This window comes from Drosophila gunungcola (genome assembly GCF_025200985.1).
Source record: "Drosophila gunungcola strain Sukarami chromosome 3L unlocalized genomic scaffold, Dgunungcola_SK_2 000005F, whole genome shotgun sequence".
Taxonomy (NCBI): Eukaryota; Metazoa; Arthropoda; class Insecta; order Diptera; family Drosophilidae; genus Drosophila; species Drosophila gunungcola.
The window spans coordinates 3,484,723-3,508,692 of record NW_026453180.1 but is presented as its reverse complement, the minus strand read 5'-3'; the positions used below and the strand labels follow the sequence as shown (position 1 = coordinate 3,508,692).

The 23,970-nt window shown below is 36.5% G+C and overlaps 3 protein-coding genes and 1 long non-coding RNA gene across 5 annotated transcripts; 3 read left to right on the top strand and 1 right to left on the bottom strand.

Moving 5' to 3' along the window:
• Positions 1–7,123: 7,123 nt before the first annotated feature.
• LOC128259065 (uncharacterized) lies at positions 7,124–7,370 on the bottom strand. The gene has a single exon (XM_052991195.1). It carries the CDS (start codon positions 7,354–7,356, stop codon positions 7,228–7,230), a length of 129 nt encoding a protein of 42 aa, XP_052847155.1. The 5' UTR covers positions 7,357–7,370; the 3' UTR covers positions 7,124–7,227.
• A 155-nt stretch (positions 7,371–7,525) lies between these two features.
• Positions 7,526–8,274, top strand: LOC128259066 (uncharacterized). The gene is made up of 2 exons (XR_008268012.1): positions 7,526–7,693; positions 7,919–8,274. It is a non-coding gene; the product is annotated as an uncharacterized LOC128259066 (long non-coding RNA).
• Positions 8,275–12,520: 4,246 nt separating this feature from the next.
• Positions 12,521–13,904, top strand: LOC128259064 (CTD nuclear envelope phosphatase 1A). Its single transcript, XM_052991194.1, has 2 exons — positions 12,521–12,899; positions 12,958–13,904. Exons 1-2 carry the CDS (start codon positions 12,868–12,870, stop codon positions 13,709–13,711), a joined length of 786 nt encoding a protein of 261 aa, XP_052847154.1. The 5' UTR covers positions 12,521–12,867; the 3' UTR covers positions 13,712–13,904.
• Positions 13,905–20,017: 6,113 nt separating this feature from the next.
• LOC128259063 (probable protein phosphatase 2C T23F11.1) lies at positions 20,018–23,208 on the top strand. Of its 2 annotated transcripts, none has more exons than XM_052991192.1 (4): positions 20,018–20,178; positions 20,690–21,042; positions 21,816–22,146; positions 22,232–23,208. In XM_052991192.1, exons 2-4 carry the CDS (start codon positions 20,761–20,763, stop codon positions 22,780–22,782), a joined length of 1,164 nt encoding a protein of 387 aa, XP_052847152.1. In that variant the 5' UTR covers positions 20,018–20,178; positions 20,690–20,760; the 3' UTR covers positions 22,783–23,208. The 2 variants fall into 2 exon arrangements, with proteins under 2 accessions (XP_052847152.1, XP_052847153.1); XM_052991193.1 differs by lacking the exon at positions 20,018–20,178 and adding an exon at positions 20,197–20,216.
• Positions 23,209–23,970: the final 762 nt, after the last annotated feature.

Genomic DNA, 23,970 nt, shown 5'->3' with positions numbered 1-23,970 from the left:
CTTGATCAAAAATGATGTCCATAATTACGCTGATGTTAATCGATTTTTAAGTTGTACAATATATATATACCCCAACACACATTTTGCTCTCCGGATCCGGTGCGGATTATACAACAAATATTTAACACCTTGCAGACAATGGAAGTTGGCTTTTTATCGCCGTTGGATTACTTGGCTGACTCGCATTTGAATTACTTTTCAAATCCACTCAGTAAATTAAATCGTGTAGATTCCAATTTCGACGGGTAATAACCCGTCCAATGTTGAAAGTCAATAAAATATCAAGTTTTAATTTATTTTTTATATATACACACTATACATATGTGTGTTTTTTTATTCGCCTTTATTGTTGTTGTTTTGTTGCCAAGCAGCCGAAAAGTTTGCATTCAAAGCACTCTCGCACTAACTGCATGTTATTATCTAGAGCATGAAATCCAACTGACCGCCTCACTAGCAATCGCCTTCTCGGCTCAACTGGACTGAACACTGAACTGGACAAGTGGCTGGTGGCTGGTGGCCAAGAGATTGTTAGCACAACAGAATTTACTTCTACTGGACAACAATTCACTTAAGACGGCTTTTGAGTGCCCTGTGATCGGCAAAGCGGATTATCTTCTTTAGGGGACTTTATCGCTGAGCTGAGCTAAGATCTTTAACAAATTAGTTCAGGTTAATTAAAGAAAACGTATCTATTCATGGAAGTTATTATACGTTTTGTTTTCAATTTACAGTGGTAAAATCACTGAGCTGGGCTAATATCTTTAATAAATTAGTTCAGGATAAACAACAAGTTATTATAAGTTTTGTTTTCAATTCACAAAGCAAATATGTATATATTTTATTGACAATAAAAAAAATTTATTATATTTCTTTATTTTAAAAAAATTAATTTAATGCTAAATATATACTTCTTTTTTTTAATAAACTTCTTATCTTATATTGGGAGACTAACCTAATTTTAAAGATCTTAAAACATTACATTCGTTTAGAATTGTGAATGTGAAATACTATTCCCTTCTCAATGCTATGCTTGTTATTACCAACCTTATTCGTGACAACATTTTTTTAGTGACCAAAAAATCGGTGAATTTAATCATTTTTTGCTAAACGAACGCCCATTAACCGCCACTCCACCCACTATTCGTTGAGCTCCTTCCCTTTCTCCCAAAAACTCGCCCAAATAATTCTGTCCACACTTGCCCAATCAGGCTCGTTTCCGCAACTAATCTGTCTGCAGAGTATTACAATTTGCCTAAACAGCATATAACCACAAACAGCAAAAAAAAAAAGAAACAACAACAAGCTGCAGCAGCCAATGAAGTCAATTACCCAATTCCCTCTATTTTCTCAGGTACCTTGGCTGATGGCAAACAATTGCTGCTGCTGCCGCTCAAAGTTGAAGTTGAATTGGCGCTGACTGTTGACTGTTGTCTGCAAGTTAGTCCGCCTTTTTGGCTACTGCGCGCCACTCAAATTCCAATTCAGACTAATTTTCTTGAGTTCGAGAAGAGCACATAGTATTTACTCGTGTGTGTTCATTGGACGGGCAAACGGACTGGCGAATTTGGCCATTTTAAAGCAAAAATCGTGAAAAATGTTACACTTCAGCAGGTCTCAGCTATTTTCAAGGAAATTAAATTGTATATGTTTGAGAAAATGCTATTAGCATTACTGTTTAGATTGCGAAATTCTATTTGGCTAAGCAAATTTGACTTTTTCTACTTCAATTGATGTGTAGGAAATAAGTTATTGAAACTAAAACAACAGTATACTTTCTAAAAATAAAAGCAAATAAAAATATATATATATAACAAATTAAGGAAATGCCATTTCATATTTTATCAGCTCTAAATGGCTTAACATGAAATAAATGTTGTTGTTTATATATTGCCTTTATTAAAAAAAAAAGCTTTTAACTAACTAAAGCTAACTTAAGTATACACAAAACACCGTTTTTGATTTATTAATAATTTGCTTTAAGTTTATTTTATTCAATTATTTTATCTTCTACTAACTAATCTACTATATAGTTTTTATATCTAAAAAAATTTGTAAATTTAAGGATATCTTAAGTTTATTTTAAGTTCAATTTAATAATTTATGTTGGCTTTGACAATTTATTTTACCAATTTCTTGATTTTATTTTTTAGTTTGGAACAAAAATTATCAATTTTGTCTGTAAAAAAACCATATAAATATTTATTGTATACTTAAAATAAATATGCAAATTGTTTAAGCACATTTTGGTAAACAATTCTGGCCATCACTGGCGGCGGCTCACGTGCAGACGATCTCCCAGGGGATGGGGGATGGGGAGGGGTGAGCGATTGGGGAAACAGTCGTCGGGCGGTCGCGTTCGTTTCTTAAGTCATTCGTTTTGCCTGACACTAAACTGTTGCACTAAAGTGTTGAGTTTGTTGGGTTGCTCGTTTGCTGGTTTGCTGGCTGCTCTGGCTTGTTTGTTGTTGTTTGGCGCTTGTCGATTATACAGCCAAGTTTGTTTTGGGCTTTTGTATATGTTTTTTTATTTATATTTTTGTTTTTGTTGGTTTTTTCTTGGTTGTTTTTTCTACATTTGCCATGTAGTTGGGTCAGGTTGCAGATTCGAAAGTGGGTCAATTTATTACTGCAATGAATTGGTAAAGCTGTTGATGCTATTTGGTTGCTGCTGGCAGGGTTTTTGCTTAAATTTAATTAACTGCAATCATTTGTTTGGCTGTCTGCTGGCCACGGTGGGCGTGCCACTCAATTAGCTCCGACAAATTTGAACACATTCCGTGAAAGAAGCAGAAGCTGGCGAGAATGGGGAAGGTCATCTCTCGGCCAATGGACCAGGAATAGCCATCAGCTGGATGTGGCTTAAACGTTAACCCATGTACTCGGGCTAGACACCCGGGCCCATGATGATGAGCCTCACATTGCACATTGCATAAGTCGCTTGAGCAGCCGCCGGCAGCAGCTGGATAATAGTAGGATCACACTCAAAAATATTTACCATATTTTATGGTAGATTTCATTATATTAAATGGCTAGAACATACACAATTTTCCTAGCATTTTAAAGCTAGGAAAATTTGTTATGTTAAAAACTGACTTTATAAACATAAGAAAAAGATTTTACTGTTTTCTTTCAAACAAATTGTTTCACTTATTAACACCCAATAACACCTTGTTCTTCGGAATTAATATAATTTTCTTTCAGTGAATAGACAAATAGCAAAATGGTAGACTGCAGGCCATAAATACGGCACGGCAGAGTGCTCAAGTGCCATGTACAAGCCATTAGGGAAGACATGAACGATGCTGGCGCTGCAATCTGTTTTCCTTTGCTTAATGTCTTCGATTTCAACTCGGATTTTATGTGTGAGAAATCCACAGAAACGGTAGACTGTCTGTCTCAAACGCATTTTCGGTCATTCCGAGCGTGTTTTATGTGCAGCCTGTGCAGATAAACCAAGGTAACAGAAGCCAATGAATTGCCATTGTGGGAGTTAACTCAAGATTCCGGTTGGAGAACGATCCATCTTACCATTGACTCACCATTCGTTTTGGCCAAGAAGAAGAGTCGTTGGCAAAAACCTAATGAAAGAGTAGGATGAGAAGTAACAAATGTGCATAACAACCATAAAATCTACCTGAAAAAGAGGTGGTTTTAATTTAAGTTTTAACCAAACTTAGATTTTCTTTAAAATAATCTTTCTTTTTTAAGCTAATGTAGCTTTTCACAAAAATGTTATTCACAATATTAAAAATCGCATATATTTAACTAAAGTAAAATTATTTTTAAAAATATATATAAACTAATTTTAGTGTCTACAGTAAAAATTACAGAAATTTGAAATACATACTACATGTAGATAAAGAAAAATGTAACTTTACATTTTACTTTTAAAAGCAGTAGAATTAATGATCGTGAGGTATTGCCATCAGTAAAAGCTCTGCAACCAAGCTTTTTAAAGCAGTGCAACCGTTATAAGCTGTTTTGAAATTAAACCTAAAAAAACGTCAATAAAACTATACCAAAAAAAATGTATTTATTTTTTAAGGCAGTAGCAAATCGAAATACTTATCTGCCGTTTATTGAATAAATGAACTTTAACATAGGTTTTGACTTTTGTCAAAGAAATCGTAACTTATATACTAGGTCAAAATTTTAATATTAATCATATTTTATATAAGTTCCTTAGATTCCGCAAAAAGTTTTCCGTGAGGGGATACTTTCGGCGTTCAGCTTTTAGAATTCTCAAGACGATGCGTCTAACTTTTTCTTAGAATTGTATTTCCCAAAAATGTATTCCTTAAGGATTTCTCTGCATCCACCTCTTAGAATTTTTATGACGACGTATTTTACTTTCCTTTTTTTATATAAAATAACTTTAAATTCCATTTTATTGTTTACTCCCTTATAGATTTATTAAATTTAACTTCCCAGCTATTATACATCAAAAACGTTACCAAGAAAATATGTGATTTTTTCTGAATTCCACCTCCTAGAATTTTCAACTTATCTTCGCATTTATTTATTGCAAAACTACCAGCTGTTTTGGCAAGTGGCGCCTTCGAGTGCGATAATCAGTTGAAACTCGATCCGCTTTGTGTGGCCCAGCAAAACCCGAGAATACAATAAAATCAACAAAGCCAAAGTCGCCAACTCGACTCGCTATAACCGCTCAATGAGTCCCCCCACCAAAACGCATACTCATCAAAAATCAGAGAAACGCCTTTTTTTATTCAGATATACATTTATAATTTAATAACCAATAAATAAATAAATAAAGCAGCCGAAAATAAGCAATCCAGAGGGTAAATCCAAAATTAAACCGGCTAGATGGGAGGAGAAATGTGCAAATCATTAATGATTGGGGTAGCTGGGGAACATGCTTATCAGGCGGTCGTCTTCTCCTCCTATTTCCTAACCGTAATCGATGCCGTTTTTGATGCTTTTTCGCCTTGGTACACCTAACCTCTTATAGGCTATGTCTGATCGGTTTTCGAATGCACAGACAAAGCCTAGTAGAGGCTAGATTTATAAGGAAATTCTTGAGTTAGAACATTAGGTATTGTTCATCTGGCTCTTTGGTAAAAGTCAGCTTTCATTTACTTTTTATTTCTTCCGAATTTGCCGACTATATAACAAAAAAACCAAAGTAGTTGCGCCGCTTTCTTTGCATTGCATGGAATCTGGATTTTTCGTTTGCCGTCTTAATTTATTAACTTGCTGCCGCCGTTTCGCATTTCGTGTTTTGCGTACAGTTCATGTTTGATCTGTGTTGGCTCGTTTCGGTATTTTTTTCTTTAATATAAAACTGCCACGTCTCTTTCACTCGCGACTTTCACTTTTGGGGCTCGTCAAAAGCCAAATTAATTGCAAGCCAGTCGAAAAGTTTATCAGCAAGCGAATCGTCAAGCGCCCAAATGGAACGACCGCCGCCTCGCAACTGATTGCGAGCTCTATTTTTTTTGTTAGAGAGCACGCCCTCGGCCACCAACAACATGCATGATTTTATGCATTTAAAGTTCAAGTTCAAAGCGGCGAGAACGCGAATGCGAATTAGAATTCATCGCTCGCCAAAAGAGCGAAGAATTGGAGGCGAAGATTTGAGAGCGGAGAATTGAGAGCGAAGAACAAAGAGCAAAGCGAGTGGCCAAGTGCACGTACACCTCAAAACAGAAGAGATCGCTATCTACACAGGGAAAACAGTGTGGGTAGTTAGTTTAGTGTATTCACTGTAAAGTAAAAGTGGATTTTTTTACGATAAAAAATTAGGAAATATAAAAATTCAAAAATAAGGTTTAGCTAGCAAAAGGACTATTTATAAAAAGATTTGAAAACCCTATTTGTTTAAACCTACACAAAACTATTATCTTTTGTTTCTCTAAGCTCAAGAACTTTATCTGGATTATCTTTTGAAGAACAGAATCTTGTTATCTTTTAGTGCAATAATAATTTAAGTTAAGACTTAAAAAGCACTTTAAACTTATCTGTAAAAATGACTAAGCATGTTTGAGATAAGTAGGTCTCGTTTTCCAATCGAATGGTTTTTTCAGTGTAGTGCTTTCTATTTTCGACCGGCCTTTCGCTCTCCGATTCTTACTCTCCGCAACTTTGAATAGACCAAACTAGCGCTAGTTTCTCTTCTCTTTTTGTTGTGTTTGTAGTTTTGGGGGGCAAAAAGTAATCCATGTCAGTAGAACACTTTCGATTTTCTTTTTTTTTCTCGCTTTTTGCTTGCGCGTCGCGTTCTTGTTTTTTTTCTTTTCGTATGATTTTTCTGCGCTGTTGTTTGATAGTATTTTTGATCGTTTTGATGTGGAATTTATTTGTGTTTTAATTGCCCAACTTTCACTTTGCAGTCAGAATTTTATTGTTAATTTCACGAGAACTGTTGTTTTTGAGTTTTTTTTTTTGTAAAGGTCCTGATGTTTTTTTTTTCTTTGCGGCTACCATGGATCTAGACACTTGCACAGTTTTGGTTTTAATAAACCCGAGTACGAAGTGATTTTATGCTTTTATACTCTCAGCAGCGACGTCGGCAGCGCAGTTGGCGTCATTGGCGGCCATTGCGTGTGTTTGTTGGTGTGCGTGCGCATTTATATATATATATATATACTATACATCTACATATATATGTGCGATCGCTTCATTTTATTATTTTGTTTGACTTTTTTATATGCGAGAAAAGTACGAAAAGTAAAGCGATCGGAACGAACGGCGGCGGAATGAACATTTTGCATCGCCCGATCGCCGTTTATATATTCGCCTGATCCGGCCCTCTGCCGACGTCGCACCAACACACACACCTACTGGTAAATTCGCGAATATGAGTTACTTTGTGTTTTTGTAGCATCATTCTGTTTCTGTTTCTGTATCTTCGCCTCTTTTTGGGCACCACTTATATGTGGACTCTTTGTATTCTTTTTGGCGACCCACTCTCACACACACACGCGCGAGCTTTGGAGCTCTTCCTGCAGACTGCACCGCCCACTCCCTCCTTTTCCCCCCAAACACACACACGCAGATCTCCTCCTTTTACAGTGGAGGTCAAGATCATAGCAATATAATTTTCTGTCACTGAATTCAAGTTGATTTTTAATAAAAATCGTTTTTAGTTCGATGTAATTTTCAGAGTATCTTTCGGTTTGTTAATTTATTATCCTAGAATATAGTGTTCTGAATAAAAGGAGAAACCTTGAGAATTAGCAAACTTTCCTAATAATCAATAAGAATCTATAACCTATAATGCATTGCTAGAATTTTGGCCACTGTTGTAAGCCCCCAGACGCGTCGCTGCCGCTGTCTCTTTCTCTTCAGGCCGAGTTTTTGCCGTTGGGTGTTGTCTGCCTTGTTGTTTCGCATATTTTGCGGCTTGCATTTTTTTTTAGCTACTTTCCTCTCTCCGAGGGCGCAAATTAAGTTCGAGTCATTAAACCGGTCAACTAAAACAACGTGGCATCCAAAAACTTGAGATCATTTCGCAAAGGAGTAAACAACAACAGGAACATCTTGATCACTTGTGGTCACTTAAACGTTTTGTGCAGGGGTCCGAAGTTATTGACCGACTTTAGTGTAATCCGAGCTCCACTGACATTCAATGCCCTCCGAGGAAATATGGCACCATCTGATAAATGAACCAAAAGAGCGGCAAACATAACTGTTCACACTTGAAGGGAGGGATTTTTACATATATCCAAAGGTATTTAAAAAATCGTTTTAGGATAAAAACATAAAACAATACATTAAACTCCTGGCAATAATTATCATACAAGTGTACAAGTGTAAATAAAACTAAATCCATTTTCCGACTATTTTTGTATATTATTATTATTTCAATTATCCTTTTGTAAAACCAAAAAATAATACCTTTTATAAACGATCAATTTATGTCACCAGACAGTTTATTTAAACCGAAATTTTCAAGATTTTACAGCTGCAATTAATCAGTTGATTGATTCTATATATACCCACCGGTGGAATTATGACTTGGCTGCCACGCTGCCTACTTAAATGCAAGTATTGTTAAGTCCCGAAAAAGAAAGAATTGATAAATTAACTTGAACTCTCCGCACACGCGCAGCCGTTAATTATACGCCATGTATATCAGTCGACGTTCCTGTTTTTTGCGCCTTTTGTTGATTGTCGAGTGCTTTTCGTGTCGTGTGATTGTTATATTCTTATTCTGACGAATGCAATGAACCCGGCTTGTTTATTTAAAAATAAAAATACAATTTGCAAAAAGTAAAGAACGCAGAACAGAAATCGAATCAACAAACAAAAGGAATGCTTTGTTTATGGCATTGCCAACCTGTGCTCTTGAGCATGGACGGATAAAGAAAAAAAGTTTGGCTAGGGGTTTCGCCAATTTATAATAACTTTAATATATTCATATGTTTTACAATCAATTGTAGTACAACAAATAATCGAATAATGTCAAAATATATTATGCTTAGCGTTAAGGAAAATCAAATTTATTACAAATACTTTCACAATTCTACTTTCCTTTGTAAATTAAAATTAAAATTTTCTTTACCTTATAAGTTAAAAATTTTAGCTTAATAAGCACCTGGGAGAAACAAGAAGTTGATTGATTTGTTTTAAAGTTGAAGAAGTTGCGCCTCCAAAAAGCTCCTAGAATCCGCCACTGATTTTGTATAGGTGTGAGTAAGAACTCGATTGCTATCTCCGTTGCAAACGACTACTTAGTTGCTCACCAATTGGGCCGCAAATTGCAATTTCGGGTTGTTTTGGCTTTCGGGTGGCGATTGTAGAGATCGAGTTCATTGGCATCGTGTAGATTTTATTTATCAGTTGAAATATTTTGCTAACAAATTGCAGTCAATGACATTAACCGCGCAAAAAGACGCACACACATCAAAAGCGGATGTGGCAGTAGCGCTGTGTATGTCTCTTTTTTTTGTGTGTGGGGGGGCGTTCTAAAGGAGCATAAAGAAGGAGCAAGTGAGATGGGGAACAGGTCACGCAAGCGTACAACAGTTTATTCATCTCGCATCTCGCCAAAATGCGCAGCAGCGGAATCGACAAAGTTTCCGAAGACCCATCGATAAAGTGGAGATAGAAGACTGTCTTCTGCACACTTGTGCAAAGCTTCAGGAACAAAACCAAAAAGAAGAAAAGATCAAAAGCACTTCAAAAAATAAATAGCGATTATGATGTTAAAATTGCATTAATTCAAATTTAATCAAATTGTTAATACATATGTTGAATCCATTTTGACTAGTGCAAAATATATAAGCTCATCCTGAGGATAGGCAGTTTAATATAATTTATTTTAAAACAACACAATACTTGTAACGTTTAAAGCTAATCCAAAATTTAATTGTTTTTTTTTTTTTTGTATTATCAAATTAATTTATGAAGGAATTAATACATTTCAGATCGAACGACTGTTTTTTTTTTTTGGAAAGTTAATAGTAATGTGCAAGCTATAAAAATAGAGCTTAGTGTTGAACTTCAGTACAGTTTTTTATAAATCTAAATAGTACTAACATTTTTTAAATTTTGTAATGTTATTATATTTTTAAAAAGTGGTTATTACGCCACTTCTCTTATTAAACATTATATTTACATTTATGTTTTCTAATAGGTACTCAAATTAAATGTTTTTAACATTGATATTATTTTTTAAGTGCAGCAAGCTTTACTTTTTCGGGTTTCTGTTTGTCCAGAAAAAGATGACGGAAGGAGGACGAAATAGGGGGGCTCGGGGGATTGCGGGCGGTGCGACTGCAAAATTGTTTAATTATAAAATGTAAAAAACGAAGCAACCAGAGAGAGCGAGAAAGAGAGGGAGAGAGTACGAGATAGAGGGAGATACCGAGCGAGTGAGGGACGGAGATAAAGTTTTTGTTGAAGGACACACACGGTCTTTAAAAGTGAGTAATGCACTGGAGGTTGTTGACTCTATTGCTATCCCGTTCGCTCTTGCTTGTTGCCATCGTCGCCTTCGCCTTGTGTATTTTTTTATTATTTTTATTTTTTTTTTTGTTTTTATACTTATTTTGCACTGTCCACTGGGCTTGTTGTTGTTGTTTTGGTTTGTGTCTGTATGAGTGAAGAATCTTTTGTTATGCGTTTTTATTTTTTCGGCATTGCTGGTGTGTGCTGTGCAAAGTCAAAGTGATTAAACTTTATGCGCAATTTATTTTGCATTCACCACAACAACAGCAGCAACTACAACGAAAACATCGGCTAAGCCGAAAAAAAACAGCCACAGAATTATTGTTTAATGCTAATTTAACACACGTCAAAGGTGTTATCCAAAAAAAAAAACAAGCTGCCAAAATTGGGTTTACAGGTTCAGGCAATCGCGAACTGAGATAAGCGATGTGATAACCGTGCACCGTAAAAATACCACGTTTAATTAAATTTACAAAAGAGGAACAAAGTTCAACTAAATTAAGATTTTACTTTTTTAATGTAGTATTTGATATTTGAGTAAAATACAATTTAAAATAAAGAGCACCAGAACACCATTTAACCAAATTTCAGCTAAATAATTTTATTTTTACTTAGAATAAGGAAACAATTTTCCTTTTTACTCAAATTGCTTGTGTTATTTCTCTCTGTACCAACTGTTTTAGTTGCCTGTTTGATTAATTGTAATCTGAAAATAGAAATTACAACAAAGTAAACGCAATTGGATTGCAACATGACAAAAGGCATTGGAATTTCTGCATATTTTCCGGTCTGATTGACTCGGCGACTGTACGAATGTCGCACGACATAAATACAAAAATACAGAACAGAACAACATGTGCCTAAATGCGGGTGCTAACTCCGCATCCTTCCCCATTTTTTCCAACTGACTCAGAAGTTGATTTCACCCTTTTTTCGAGAATTGGGGAATTGCAGTTGTGGCAGCAGCACAACATGCGGTTAAATGTTGACACCCAGCAGACGCCACAGTCGACCGCAAAAACGCAAGCCTCGGGATCTCGTATCCTAACCGGAGAAAAAAACCTAATGAGTGGGATGATCCATTCGGGTGGACTTTATCAGGAAAGAATTTTTCATAAGAAAGAATTTTTTACCTTTTTTTGCGTACTTTTAAAATTTCCTAATCGCTAAAAGTTAAGTTCTGGGAAATAATAAATGATTATTTTTATTCGTAGTAGATTTGTACTAAAAAATTATTTTTATTTTTAGAGTGGCCACACAATTTTATTATTAAAAGACCTACAAAGTTGAGATAATTTTAAAAAACAATAGCTTTATTATAATATTAATACTAATATTTATATGATCGTCATCAATACAATTTAAAAAAAATTGTATAAGGTATAATAAATAAATTCGTTTATAGTTTAAAAGTGACTTCAGCTTAAAATTTAAATATGAATTTAAAATATAAAGTGTATAAACTCTCATAGAAGGTTTTTAAAGGTATGAAAAATATTTTCTTATGGTTTCATATTTTTATAAAAATTTTAATACCCAAAGGTTAATGCAAGGTTGTAAACTAGGATGTATTTACTGCAATTTGTATTTTAAAGTACTACATATATAACTTCTTCTGTGGCAAAGTAAATGTTATTCTTTAGGAATTTTAACTGTCAGAAAGCGGTTTAAACTATTTTTTTTTTATATTTAATTAATTTTACCCTCAATCAACCATCCCAATCGCGTGCAGGCAACCTCCAGATGCGCACAATATGGTGCTCCTTCTGGATGACGCCGCCGGCTTCATGGCCACAGTTGCAGTGGCTGCAGCTTTTATTATTATTATTTTTTTCTGTTCTCTTGCCGATTCTGCTCGGCTGCTTTTTGTGTTTTGTTAATCGTCTTGACGGCGCAGTCACATTGTGCGTGCTGCTCCCAAGGCCAGTGCAATATTTTACACGAGTGACATCGCCGGCAAACTTCCGTCAGTGTATATAGCGTATATATATAGTCTCTGTTCATCGAAGTCCCCACCCTCACCCCCCACTTCGATCCTCCCACTCTCTTTGTGCGTCACCATCGCTGGCACTGCATTTCATGGCTGTTTATAAGCCCAAACCCAAACACCCCCACACGTACGCACTACCGATCGTTTAACACCCACTGTAAGTGGAATTGCAAGCCAGACAAGTTCTTCGAATATCCACACAGCCAGAAAATTATATAGTATCGACAATAACTTGATTAATAACATCCATGCAGAAAGAAAAATCATATACAGAGTAGCGATCTTGATGAATGGCGTTTTTGACCCCAGACGGTGTGGAATGTTCAACATGACGTATACGCATTTTTTTGTAATCTTGAGTTATTAGATTGTAAAATGAGTTGTTGTTAGATTAAAATTGTAAAATGACTTAAATGTGTAATAATTTACCATTCTTTTAGATTATTATTCTTTGGTAAGGTTTAATTTTGAAGGATATAAACCAGTCTTTTTAATAGTTTATTTATTATTGAATCACATTATGAAATTAAAACCATTTTCCTACCAGACAATTTTTACTTACAAAATATATATTTACTATTTAAATATCATTTAATTTATGGCAATCTAGCTGTCTTAATGATTCCATTTGATGTTCTTAGTGTTACTAGCAGCTTTTGGTTTCTTTTGATTGAAAAACCATAGGAATACGATTTCATAAACAATTTATTTTCAGTGCTCAATCAATCAACTCGTTCCGATATTCAGTTGTCAAGGCAAGAAGGACTGTATTGAAGTGTGCCTCATTCTTAATTTCAATCTCCATCGATCATTATCACTCTTTCGTTTTGTCCCTTTGGTTTTTATTTTGAAACTCTTTTTACATATAATTAATACTAACACTTAGTTTTTGTTTTTATAAATTAGTTTGTTCAAATTAAATTGTTTTTCAAATTGTATTTTAAATTGATAAAACCTCTGCAATGCATTTGAAAAGTGACTCCTTTATGATTTAGTAAGTAATCGGCTATCGTTTGGATGGGAGATCCCTAATATACAGTCGATCCTTGTAGCCTTTTTGGGTTCGCCACTGTGGGTTTGGTGACGAGCATGGTTTGCCTGGTGGTTCCCCAATTGCGTATCTGGCTGGCGGGGATTTACAAGATCTATGCGGATTACACACCCGTTGTCTATTTAAGTGAGGATCGTTTGAGCACCGTTTCCAAACGCCGACTGAATGTGGTGGCCAAAAAGACCCTGGTACTGGACATGGATGAAACGTTGATAACTTCGTGGATCAAAAAGAGTAATGGTCGTGGAAAGAAACCACCACCTGGTGTGCCGCATGACTTTGAGTTTCCCTTGCCGGACTACGATGGCACAGTCTTTGTTTACAAGCGTCCCCATGTGGACTTCTTCCTGAACCGAGTATCCAAGTGGTATGATCTGGCCATTTTCACAGCCGGAGCTGAGATATACGCATCACCCATCCTGGACTTTTTGGACGGAGGAAGGGGCATCCTGAGCAAGCGATTGTACCGGCACCACTGCATCGATGTCCTTGGACTAAGGGCCAAGTACGTATCGCTTGTTTCACCGGATTTGGCCAATGTCCTGCTATTGGATAACTCAACCGTGGAGTGCAGTTTCAATGCGGGCAACGCCATTCACATCAAGCCCTATCGAATCGGCAGTCGGGATGAAGCTCTCATAAACTTGCTTCCGTTTCTGGATGCCCTGCGTTTCACGAAGGATGTGCGATCGGTACTCCAACGATGCACTCGATTCGAGTGTCTCACCACGTTACTAGAAAGTGTCACCTTGTGAGATCCACATCAGGATTTTTTGCGTTTTTTTTTGGGTTTTTTTCGTTTTTATTTTATGTTAAATTTCAAAGCATTGAATCACCTCCTTATCAATTTGGACTTTCATATAAGGTCATTTTGATTTAATTTTAGAATTAACAAATTTTATTTTGGGCTGACATTTTAAGAAATTATTTTGATTTTACTTTAAGAGCTTCGACAGTTTGTTTTTTGCATTAAAGTTTTTAAGTGTTTTATATTAAATTTAAAGTTATTTTTTATTTATTGTTAAGGCATTCATACAATTGATATGTCTGTGACTTCCAAAAATATCAATTTTTGAAAGCATTTAAATGCTAAAATATGGCCAGGAATCGATAATTATCAATGTATCCCAAATACTTTGAAAATTAGTCATTGAGATAACATTTGGTTTATTTAAAAGAAATATCTTTGTTAATTCTACCAAATAAAATCCTCTCATATTGTTTCAAAATGTTTCAAGTATAAAAAACATTTTACATAACAGCTTAAACACTTTGAAAGTTGATACTTAAGAGAGAAGTCTTGAAATGTAGGATAGGTACTAAGAAGATGGTTTTTTATTTACTTTGTTGTGCTTAAGTTGCCATAATGATTGGTTTGTGTATATATATTGTATATACCATTCAGCGGCACCATCTTTCACCATCTCCGGTTTAGTCATGCAAGGGCGCGCTTAGTCATATCCCAATATCCCAAGCAGAGTGGAAGGCCAAGTGATTCACTAAGTAAACGACTTCGGCCAAGGCTGCAGCGATATCGGGCCACAACTCATATTAATCAGAGGCTAGTACAATGTGCTCCACTTTATCGGCAACCGAGTTGCGACAGTGAAAAATGAGCAAATGACACAAGGATCATAGGGCTTGGCCCCTTTGTGCCATCTGCATTTCATACGCAATAAAAATTTAAACTGGTTTCGCTTAAGAAATATACTGTAATTAAGGATTTCAAATTAGCAATTAAAAAAGATTTTTCTATAAATAAATGGCTTGGCTTGTGCTTCATTTTCGTTGTGATAAAAAGGGTAAATATTAATATTAATTGTTTGGGCAGAGTTTAAAATTTTAAAAAATAAAATAATATAAATAAAATATATTTAAGATTTTGAATGTTGACGTATCCATTATTAATTTTTAAAGATTTGCCTGTAAAGAAAATGTTTTAGTTGAGCTCCATTTTTTTGTGATAAGGGTTAAACTAATTTTAGTAAATGTTGCTCAATTTTATAAAATTTAACAAAAATTCTAAAACTAAGGAATTCGAATGTTTACGTATCTACTTTTTAAAGATAAGTCTATAAATAAAACATTTTAGTTGTGCATTATTTTCGTTGCGATAAAAAGCCTTAGAAAAACAATATTGTATGTGTTGGTATTAGTCAAGTTTGGAATTTAATAGTAAGAAGGAAAAAAAATTGTGATTTAAGCTGGCAATTGCTTCTACCAGTAAATATAGTTACTAGTTGGTAAAAACATCTACTCTACTTTGAAATGAGCTGTAACTTTCCTTGAATTTGACTTTCCTTGCAACCATCAGAATCGAATATTTACCAATTTTTGTCCTTGACTTTGGACACGGTTGTGCTAAATATGAATATGTACAATAGTAAATATTTGTACTAATCATTAAAACCTTTTGTTCTGCTAGAAACTGAGCTGTAGTATCCTACATATTGATTCTCCCTGTAAGCAACATACCCAGCTGAACTCCAGATGCGGGTCTTGGAGAATCGAACACTTTTTCGTGCTAATCCCTAGTCCAGCTCAGCCATTTGGGTGCGGCAATTAAGTCACCATCACCATTCACCACCGAATGGGGGGTGAGGAGGATATTTTTGAGGAGGGTGGACGAGAGGATCAGTGTGCCGGTGAAGGGGCTCGCGTTTCCAGCGAAGATCATTATTGTCTCGTCGCGGATGTTGGGATATTGCGATGTTGCGATGTTGCGATGTTGGGATGTTGGGATGTTGGGATGCTGAAAAGCAGCGACGACGACAACGGCGACTACGACGGCCAAGGCCCCAAAAAAATAAGGCAACCAAAACGCGGCGGGGCAAACAAGTTAATGAACCTGCCTGCGCGTCTGGGATCCTTGGGTTGGGGAGACCGTAAAACTAGTTTGGCTGCGGCTTTTCAGTTTTTCGGTCGGTATTTGGTCGGCTTTTGGTCTGTTTTGAGGATCGGCCATGGCCGCGACCATCGCGCCGCACCAAAATCTGTGGCATGAATTCTCTGGAAATGATCGAAATTTCATTTCACTGCGGTACGGCCAGCCAGAAATTAAGTTCAACAGCATTCCACCGGTCAGCGACTGTCTGGGACAGGGTTTTCTGACAAAAAGAACGATAGCTTTTTTGGCGTGACTTAGAAAAGACTAACGTCTCTGTATATCAATGGAAATCAGTCTCATGGACAGGATTTGATTTAGCGGAGGGACATTTAATAATTATTAGGGTATTGTTTGTATCTTTTATAACATGAGCACAGAGTTTACCATCTTGCAAAGCTCAATTTCAACAATGGAAAGAAGGCCATGATAGGTTGGCTAAGATAAATTAAGAATAAAATCACAGACTTTGTTGAAATAAACTTTAAAAAGGGGTTTTATTAGCTCAAGTATTATGCAGAAAAAAAACTAGCTTTTGGCTAAGCTCAAAAATAATAATGGAACGTTTTTATAACAACAACTTAAAGGGTATAAACATTAAACATTATTACCATTCTCACTATTCTGCAAAACCGTATTGTAAAAGCAAATAATTATTTTTAAAGTAAACAAGTTTCATTTGGATGTCTTGAAGTACATCTGTGTATGGTTAAAAATCTTGATATTATACATAATATTAGTATAATACAGCTTTACAGGATTTTAAGCAATCAAAAAATGTTTATTTAAATAATTGAAACCTAGCACAGAGATGGCAAAGGATTATTTGCCGTACAGTTCCTGTTTCGCGGTTAAATTCCCCCATTATCCTTGGGCCAGGAGTCAATGCCCTGCGGCTGGGCTCGCATTACACAATTGCATCGGCGATCCCGATCGGACGGTGCTCAAGTTACACAGAACTCCAGTGGCCTACTTCCACTCGAGTGACCCGCAAAATGTCCCCGAACAATAGCCCTTGTGCCTGTCCCATGGCGGTCGAGAAAACAGGAGCAAAAGCTGCGTACAGCAACCCCATTATCCATTATCCCGATCACGATCCCTATCCCTATCCCAATCCCAATTCCGATCCTGCCCAGTCAGCCAAAGACAAAGAAACCCATTTTGTCGCATTCAAACACAAATTAATGTAAAACAAAACCCAATCCCAGTCCAATCCCATCCAATCCCATCCAAGAGCTCACAGTCAACAGAAAACAGAAAAGGGAGGGCGCCGAGCGAGGGGATATAATTTTATTTTTATAACTGACCTCGAACTTTTGTGCAATGTGATTGAACTGCCTGACGATATCTTTGGCCCTGCTCTGTCCGGCCCCTGTCGCTGTCCCTTTCCCTTCTCCCTTCCCTGCACGGGATATGCACTGGAAAAAATATATACCAGGTTCTATACTTAAAATTAATTGTGAGCAAGACAGGTCGGTCTACAAAATAGTAGACAATTAAATTATAAAATCAAGAAGACGCACAATGAATACAATTAAAATTGATTATAACTTTAGATCACAGTCACAAGTTACCTTTAACTTTTGCGCGGGCTAGCACTAAAAAAAAATATTTTATTAACTTAAATATTGAAAAAAAAGAATGTAAATATTGCAGTCTACAAAATAGTAGAAACTTGCATTACAAACATCAAGATGGATAAAATTAAAATATTTATAAGAAATTATTTTTATTGGAAAATTATAATTTTGATCACTTTGTCTTCTTGAGAACTAAGTTGTACTTAAAAAAGTCACAATGCAAATTTTAAGTATAGGATTCTTTTCCAATTGTCTGTCAAAAAAAGATCGTAACCTATGCGTATACGTAATATAACTTTTCTTAAATATATTTCCTTTGAAAAGTTTTTCATTTTTTTAAGGCTTATCATTATTTTCTTTAAAGTTACAAGTATTATTATTTATTTGAAATATTACAAATTATAAATTTTTTAAGTTGTAGAATTATGATTTTTAAAATAGATTCCAAAATTGTTTTTAATTCTTAAGGAAATATGTATATAGCTACTATTATTTTTGGCCAGTGTGCCCTGATCCAGCTGCAGCATTTGCATGCAGACTGCATATGCATACGGAGCTGTTGATCGCCTCCAACTCCGATTCCGATTTAGAGACCGATTCAGGGACCGAAACCGAGAATCGAGCCTGGATGCAATCGCCGGTTGACAAACAATATGGAAATTTTAAAGAGTGCGCTGAAATAAAAAGGGGAAGCGAAAGCGAATCTTAAATGGCAAACAGGGGCGGACGAGCGGAGGGGGCGGGGCAGGCGGGGCGACAGTTGCAGTCGTCAGCGGGAAACGTTAAATGCATTATAAATGTGCGTTCTAGAGGTTGGGAAATAAAATGCGTGCTGCGACGTCGACGCCTTGCACTTTCAATGACCAAACACAACGATAAGAAAAGCAGAGATATTATACACTGGACGAAATTCCGGTAATGTTTTGAAAGAAAAGGTTAGGTTTAAATGAACACTATATGTTTTTGATCCTTAAATGTGACATATCAACTTTAATTATGAAAAATTAAAAAAAGTACTATAAAGACAATTATCAAATTTCAAGGAAGCTAGAATTGTAAGTAGATAAATTAAAAAAAAAAAACTAGATAGAAAATTGAAAATGTGTGTATGTATATTTTTTTAAAACTGCCAACTTGTTCTCTTATTTTTTGGTATATGCTAGAAAAGAAATATCCAAAATGTCAACTTAAAGAAGGAAAACTAAAAAAAAATTTTTATTCCTTGTAATTTCAGTTTAAAAATTAAATGTTATAAAACATTTAAAACAATTATCTAATTAATATACTAATAAGAAATAAGATCGAAAATTGCATAACCTATAAATATTTTAGTTTCAAATTACCATCACATTCTCCAACATGTTAGGAAAGCAAGATACAAACATTTAGAAATTGTTATGAAATTTGGATTCTATCTTATCTTAATGTGAGGTCCAAAATTATATTATTTTTATGTGCAGTTTGGGGGGATGGGAGCAAGGTGGCAGTCGAGTAGGTTACTCCCCATTAAAAAGCTCTAGTTCGACAACAAACTTCTGGATTGACTTTGTTTGCCAAAACAATTTGAGAGCGCCAAAGATAATGCGAAAAAAGAGAGAAAGAATGAAACCGAGAGCCCCAACAAAATACACAAGTTCTTTATCAAAAATGCCTCTGTGGCTTTTCGCTGCTGCTGTGCAAATATTTAAAACATTTTTATTTTGTTCTTTTTGCTCGGCAAAAGCGTAAAACAAAAGAATCCAAAAATTAAGAATAAAAGAGAAGGCGAGGACGAAGACGAAGACGAAGAAGACAATAAATAGAAAGCAGAGGCGTTGGCAGCGAATGCCAGTGAAGCTTTAATTCCCCAAACAACAACAATGTGAGAGAGCAACAAAACAGCAAACAGCAGCAGCAGCGGCAACAAAAAATGTTTAGCTGACGTCATTTGTCCTTGAATTCGTATATTTGCCGCAAACCCAAAACGAAATTCGCAAAATTCAATGCACTCGCCAACTGAAAATAAAAAAAAGCAGATAAGATGACGACAAATACAAAAAACAAAAAAACGAATTTAGAAGCAAGCCACATAATACAAAATTTGCATTGATATTGCAATAAAATGTATTAAATATAAATATGAATGGCAAGCCAAAAAAAGGCAGATAATAAATTGTACAATTCAAGAATATAAATTATGATAATTTGAAAATACAATTCAATTCACACCGCCAAAAATTCAAAAGTTTTCGACAAGTGTTGCAAAACTTAAAAATTTAAATCGAATATATAGAATGTATTTGACAATAATAATATAATTAAAGAATATAAATTAATATATTTTAGGGAACGTAAAACTGTCATTAGTCAGATCGTTTCTGAAAATTGTAGCAAAACTTCAGAATTTTGAAAGCCAAAAAATCAACTCAATTAGTTTTACAATTAAAGAATAGAAATTCAAAAGTCTCAAATTCAAAACTCAATTCAAATCGAAAACTCAAAAGCTTAAACATAGCTTAGACACAAACCCAACCACGGCTACAAAGCACCCCCAGCCAGTATTGGAAATAGCCAAAAAGAATGTGGTCAGCTTTTTTAAAACTTTTAAGCATTTACAAAGCCGTCGGAATTTATCAACTACACATCCACGTTCACACTGCTGAACACAACCAAATACAAAATAAGAAAAACACGCGCAGTTTTTAATAATTTTTTACGGGACAGTTTTTTTTGTTTGATGCGGAGTCGGTTTATTTTGGCGAGCAGGAAAACACGCCAGGTGGGCTTCTCGTGTGGATTGCTGCTGCGGCTATTCCGGTGCTCCTTCTCCTCCCTCTCATTTTTCACTTCTTTACTTCTCCGTTTCTCTTCGCCTCATTCTCCGTTTTTTGGCCTGTTTTTTTTTGTTTTTTTTTTGCGTAAGTTGAGGTCTGGTGAAAAACTGTGTCAACTAATTACGGAGCGCATGATTGCCTTTCGCCTTATCGACTGTCATTTATCACCTGCCCTTTGAACCCATGGTTGCTGAACCCCGATTCCGGATCGCGATCCGGCCCTGAAAACTTGAAATCTCCACGTCTGTTTGCTTATAAGCTTATATACATATATATGTATATTTATATAAAGAGAGACGGAGACCCCTCTTTGATATGCTAATCTCCAGGGCCCACGCGTATCCGTATCTGAAGTTGACAGTAGTCAGTAGTCAGTATAGTCTCTGTAGTCCGTAGTCAAAGTTTCGTAATTAACTTAACTTAACCCGTGTGCTTGTATGTCTTCCCGCCCTGCAGAGAAGCGGCGTAAATCGATAACCTCATCCTCCCGAGAACTGCACCCACTCAACACACACCACACACAAATTATGGGTCAAACGCTATCGGAACCGGTGACCGCCAAGGAGTCCTCCTACTGCCAGAATGCCGCCTTCCGCGTGGGCTCCAGCTGTATGCAGGGATGGCGCATCAACATGGAGGACTCGCACACCCACATCCTCTCGCTGCCCGACGATCCCGGAGCGGCCTTCTTCGCCGTGTACGATGGCCATGGAGGCGCCACGGTGGCCCAGTATGCCGGCAAGCATCTGCACAAGTTTGTGCTCAAGAGACCGGAGTACGGAGTCAATATCGAGGAGGCACTGCAGCAGGTGAGTCACGGACGGGGTAGGGCTACATCTGAAGATCAGAGATGGCAACCATCTAGCAAAGTGTACCTACCACATATGGCTTTATATATAACGAGTTGCAGATAATGGATATCAAAAGGAATATTGCATATATTATATATTATTGTTGTTATTATGACGAAGTCAGAAATATCGAAATCTAATCAGAAGTACCTCTGCTTGAACGTACCTAGAAATATTAGCTCTTTTCAATATTGAGTATAAGTGGCTTTGCCTTACTGGAATGTACTAAGAACATTATAAAAACAAATATCATTAATGGAAGGTTCTACTAATTACGAACCTATATCAGCACCTAGTTAATCATTTTTCATACTTTCTGTGACACATACAAAAAGATTAGGATAGATAGGATAAATAATCTTACTAGTACACAAAGGTACTTATTTTAAGAAACCTTTATCTTCGTTAAGTTTATTAAATGCCATATAGCTCTTTAAGATATCAAATTTAAGATAAAAACAAAAATTTCCTTCAAAAAAGTATGGTGTTTTACCAATAAAACACAGGTAAAAGAAAATTCCAAATTAAATATAATAAGTTTATCAATATAGATTAATTTATAAAGATGTTCATTTTGACTATAATAGTAGGTTTTTTTATTTAAACTAACGGTTTTTTTTTGTTACTAAGGTTCAGGTACTCCATAAGTTCTAGGTACATTTTAAGTTGATCGGGAACTCCCTCTCTCATCACTATACTACACATTACTCATAAAACTGATGTAATTGCAGGGCTTTCTTGACATAGACTACGAGATGTTAAACAAAGAGTCATGGGGCGACCAGATGGCCGGCTCCACGGCCGTGGTGGTTTTGGTCAAAGACAACAAGCTCTATTGCGCGAATGCCGGAGACTCGCGGGCCATTGCCTGCGTGAATGGCCAACTGGAGATCCTGTCGCTGGACCACAAGCCCAACAATGAGGCGGAGTCCAAGCGGATAATCGAGGGCGGCGGCTGGGTGGAGTTCAATCGGGTCAACGGCAATCTGGCCCTCTCCCGGGCACTCGGCGACTTTGTCTTCAAGCGGGCGAACAAAAAGCCGGAAGATCAGATCGTCACAGGTGAGAAGAAATCACCATCGCAGGCATTGTTCGTTCGCATTATCCATTATCACCTTGTTTGTTTGTAATGCGTATGCATATACAGCCTACCCGGACGTGGAGACGCGCAAGATCATGGAGGACTGGGAATTCATCGTGCTGGCCTGTGATGGCATTTGGGATGTGATGAGCAATGCGGAAGTGCTCGAGTTCTGTCGCACGCGCATCGGCATGGGCATGCATCCGGAGGAGATCTGCGAGGAGCTGATGAACCACTGCCTGGCGCCCGACTGCCAAATGGGCGGCCTCGGCGGCGACAATATGACCGTTGTGCTGGTCTGCCTGCTCCACGACCGTCCCTACAGCGATCTGATAGCCCGGTGCCGGAAAAGCAACCAGGTGGCCAGTGATCAGGTGGCCAATGCCAAGGATGAAGAATCACACGCTGCCGCCGAGGCGGAAACAGAACCCGAAACCGATACGGAGACGGAAATGCAATCCAAACCCTGCCAGCAGAAGCAATCCAATAGCAATCCCAATCCGGGACAAGCCGCGCCCACACCACCACCCACGGACAACGACGAGATGAAGGTGGAGAAGGAGTCACAGGAAGCGCTGCTGGCAGCGGCCGAAATGCAGCTGAACTATATCTACTAGTAGTGCGCCTTACGATTAATAATTAGGGTTACTCCACAATACCGCTTAGGTCAAACTCTTTATACTTAACAACGCAAGTGTTCTTGGTTAAGTTTTATATAAACAACACAACACAACACAACTCAATACACCACACAGTCCTTACCAAAATGTTTGCTCCGATTAATAATTAATTATATAATTTGTTTTAATTGTAACCCTTCACGATGCGTGTATATACATATATGCCTTGTCTAACTATATATATTGTATGATTTAACTATGTTTTGTGATGCCCAAGCAAAATGGATAAAAAAAATTGTATTACTCGTTTAGTATTTATGTACCCAAATATACTTCTCAAAGTTGTTTGGAATTGATCTTTAAGAAATGAGTGAAGAGTTTCAAAATTAAAAATAAAGAAAATGTTTTGTAGTGCCCAAGAAAGTTGCGATGTTTTTTGTTTACTGATGAGTAGGGAATTGGACAACTAACTGTGCAAAGTTGTAATCAATTAAGCTGCACTTTGAAAGCAGGCAGCACTTTGTTGAAGACTCTGCTGTTTTCCGGCGGCGTTGCATACTTTCGGGATGAATTCATTTATTCGTTTTAAGCTCGGCTTAAAGCCTAAAATGGTTGACTACTTTTGGGCTGCTTTTGTTGCTTAGTCTTACTAACTTTCGGGGAGCAGACAGTTTGGAAAGGCTCGGAAATTTATTTAACTTAGGTTCAGCGTGTCGTTGAATAACCCATTTTAAGCGTCGCCAAGTCGACGACCAGGTCTCAACAATGGCTGACCAATTTTTATTTACTCTTCTGTCTACATTTAATCTACATGCACCCCGCTTGTTGTTCTCTGCTTGTTTTATTAAAGAATATAGAAGTTACCAGTGTGAAGTGTTCCGAGTGAAAAGTTCCGCCCCGTATTTGTGTTGTTTTGTTTTCAACTCGCAAGTATAAATTTTATTTAAACTTTTAGCTATTAAGTCGTTACGAGTGCAGGTTTCCGCCTCCTCATCTCAACATCATAACCATCTCTGGCTCTTACGTACAAATTGTTCAGGCTTAACTATCCTATTATAAAGACAAAATGAATTACGCTTTTCAAGTTTTTTGGTTGTTTCTCAGTGTTTGTATTTTTTTTTTTCGTTTTGTTTTATTATAATATTTTTATTTATATGTATGCCATCATATTACACATTCAATTAT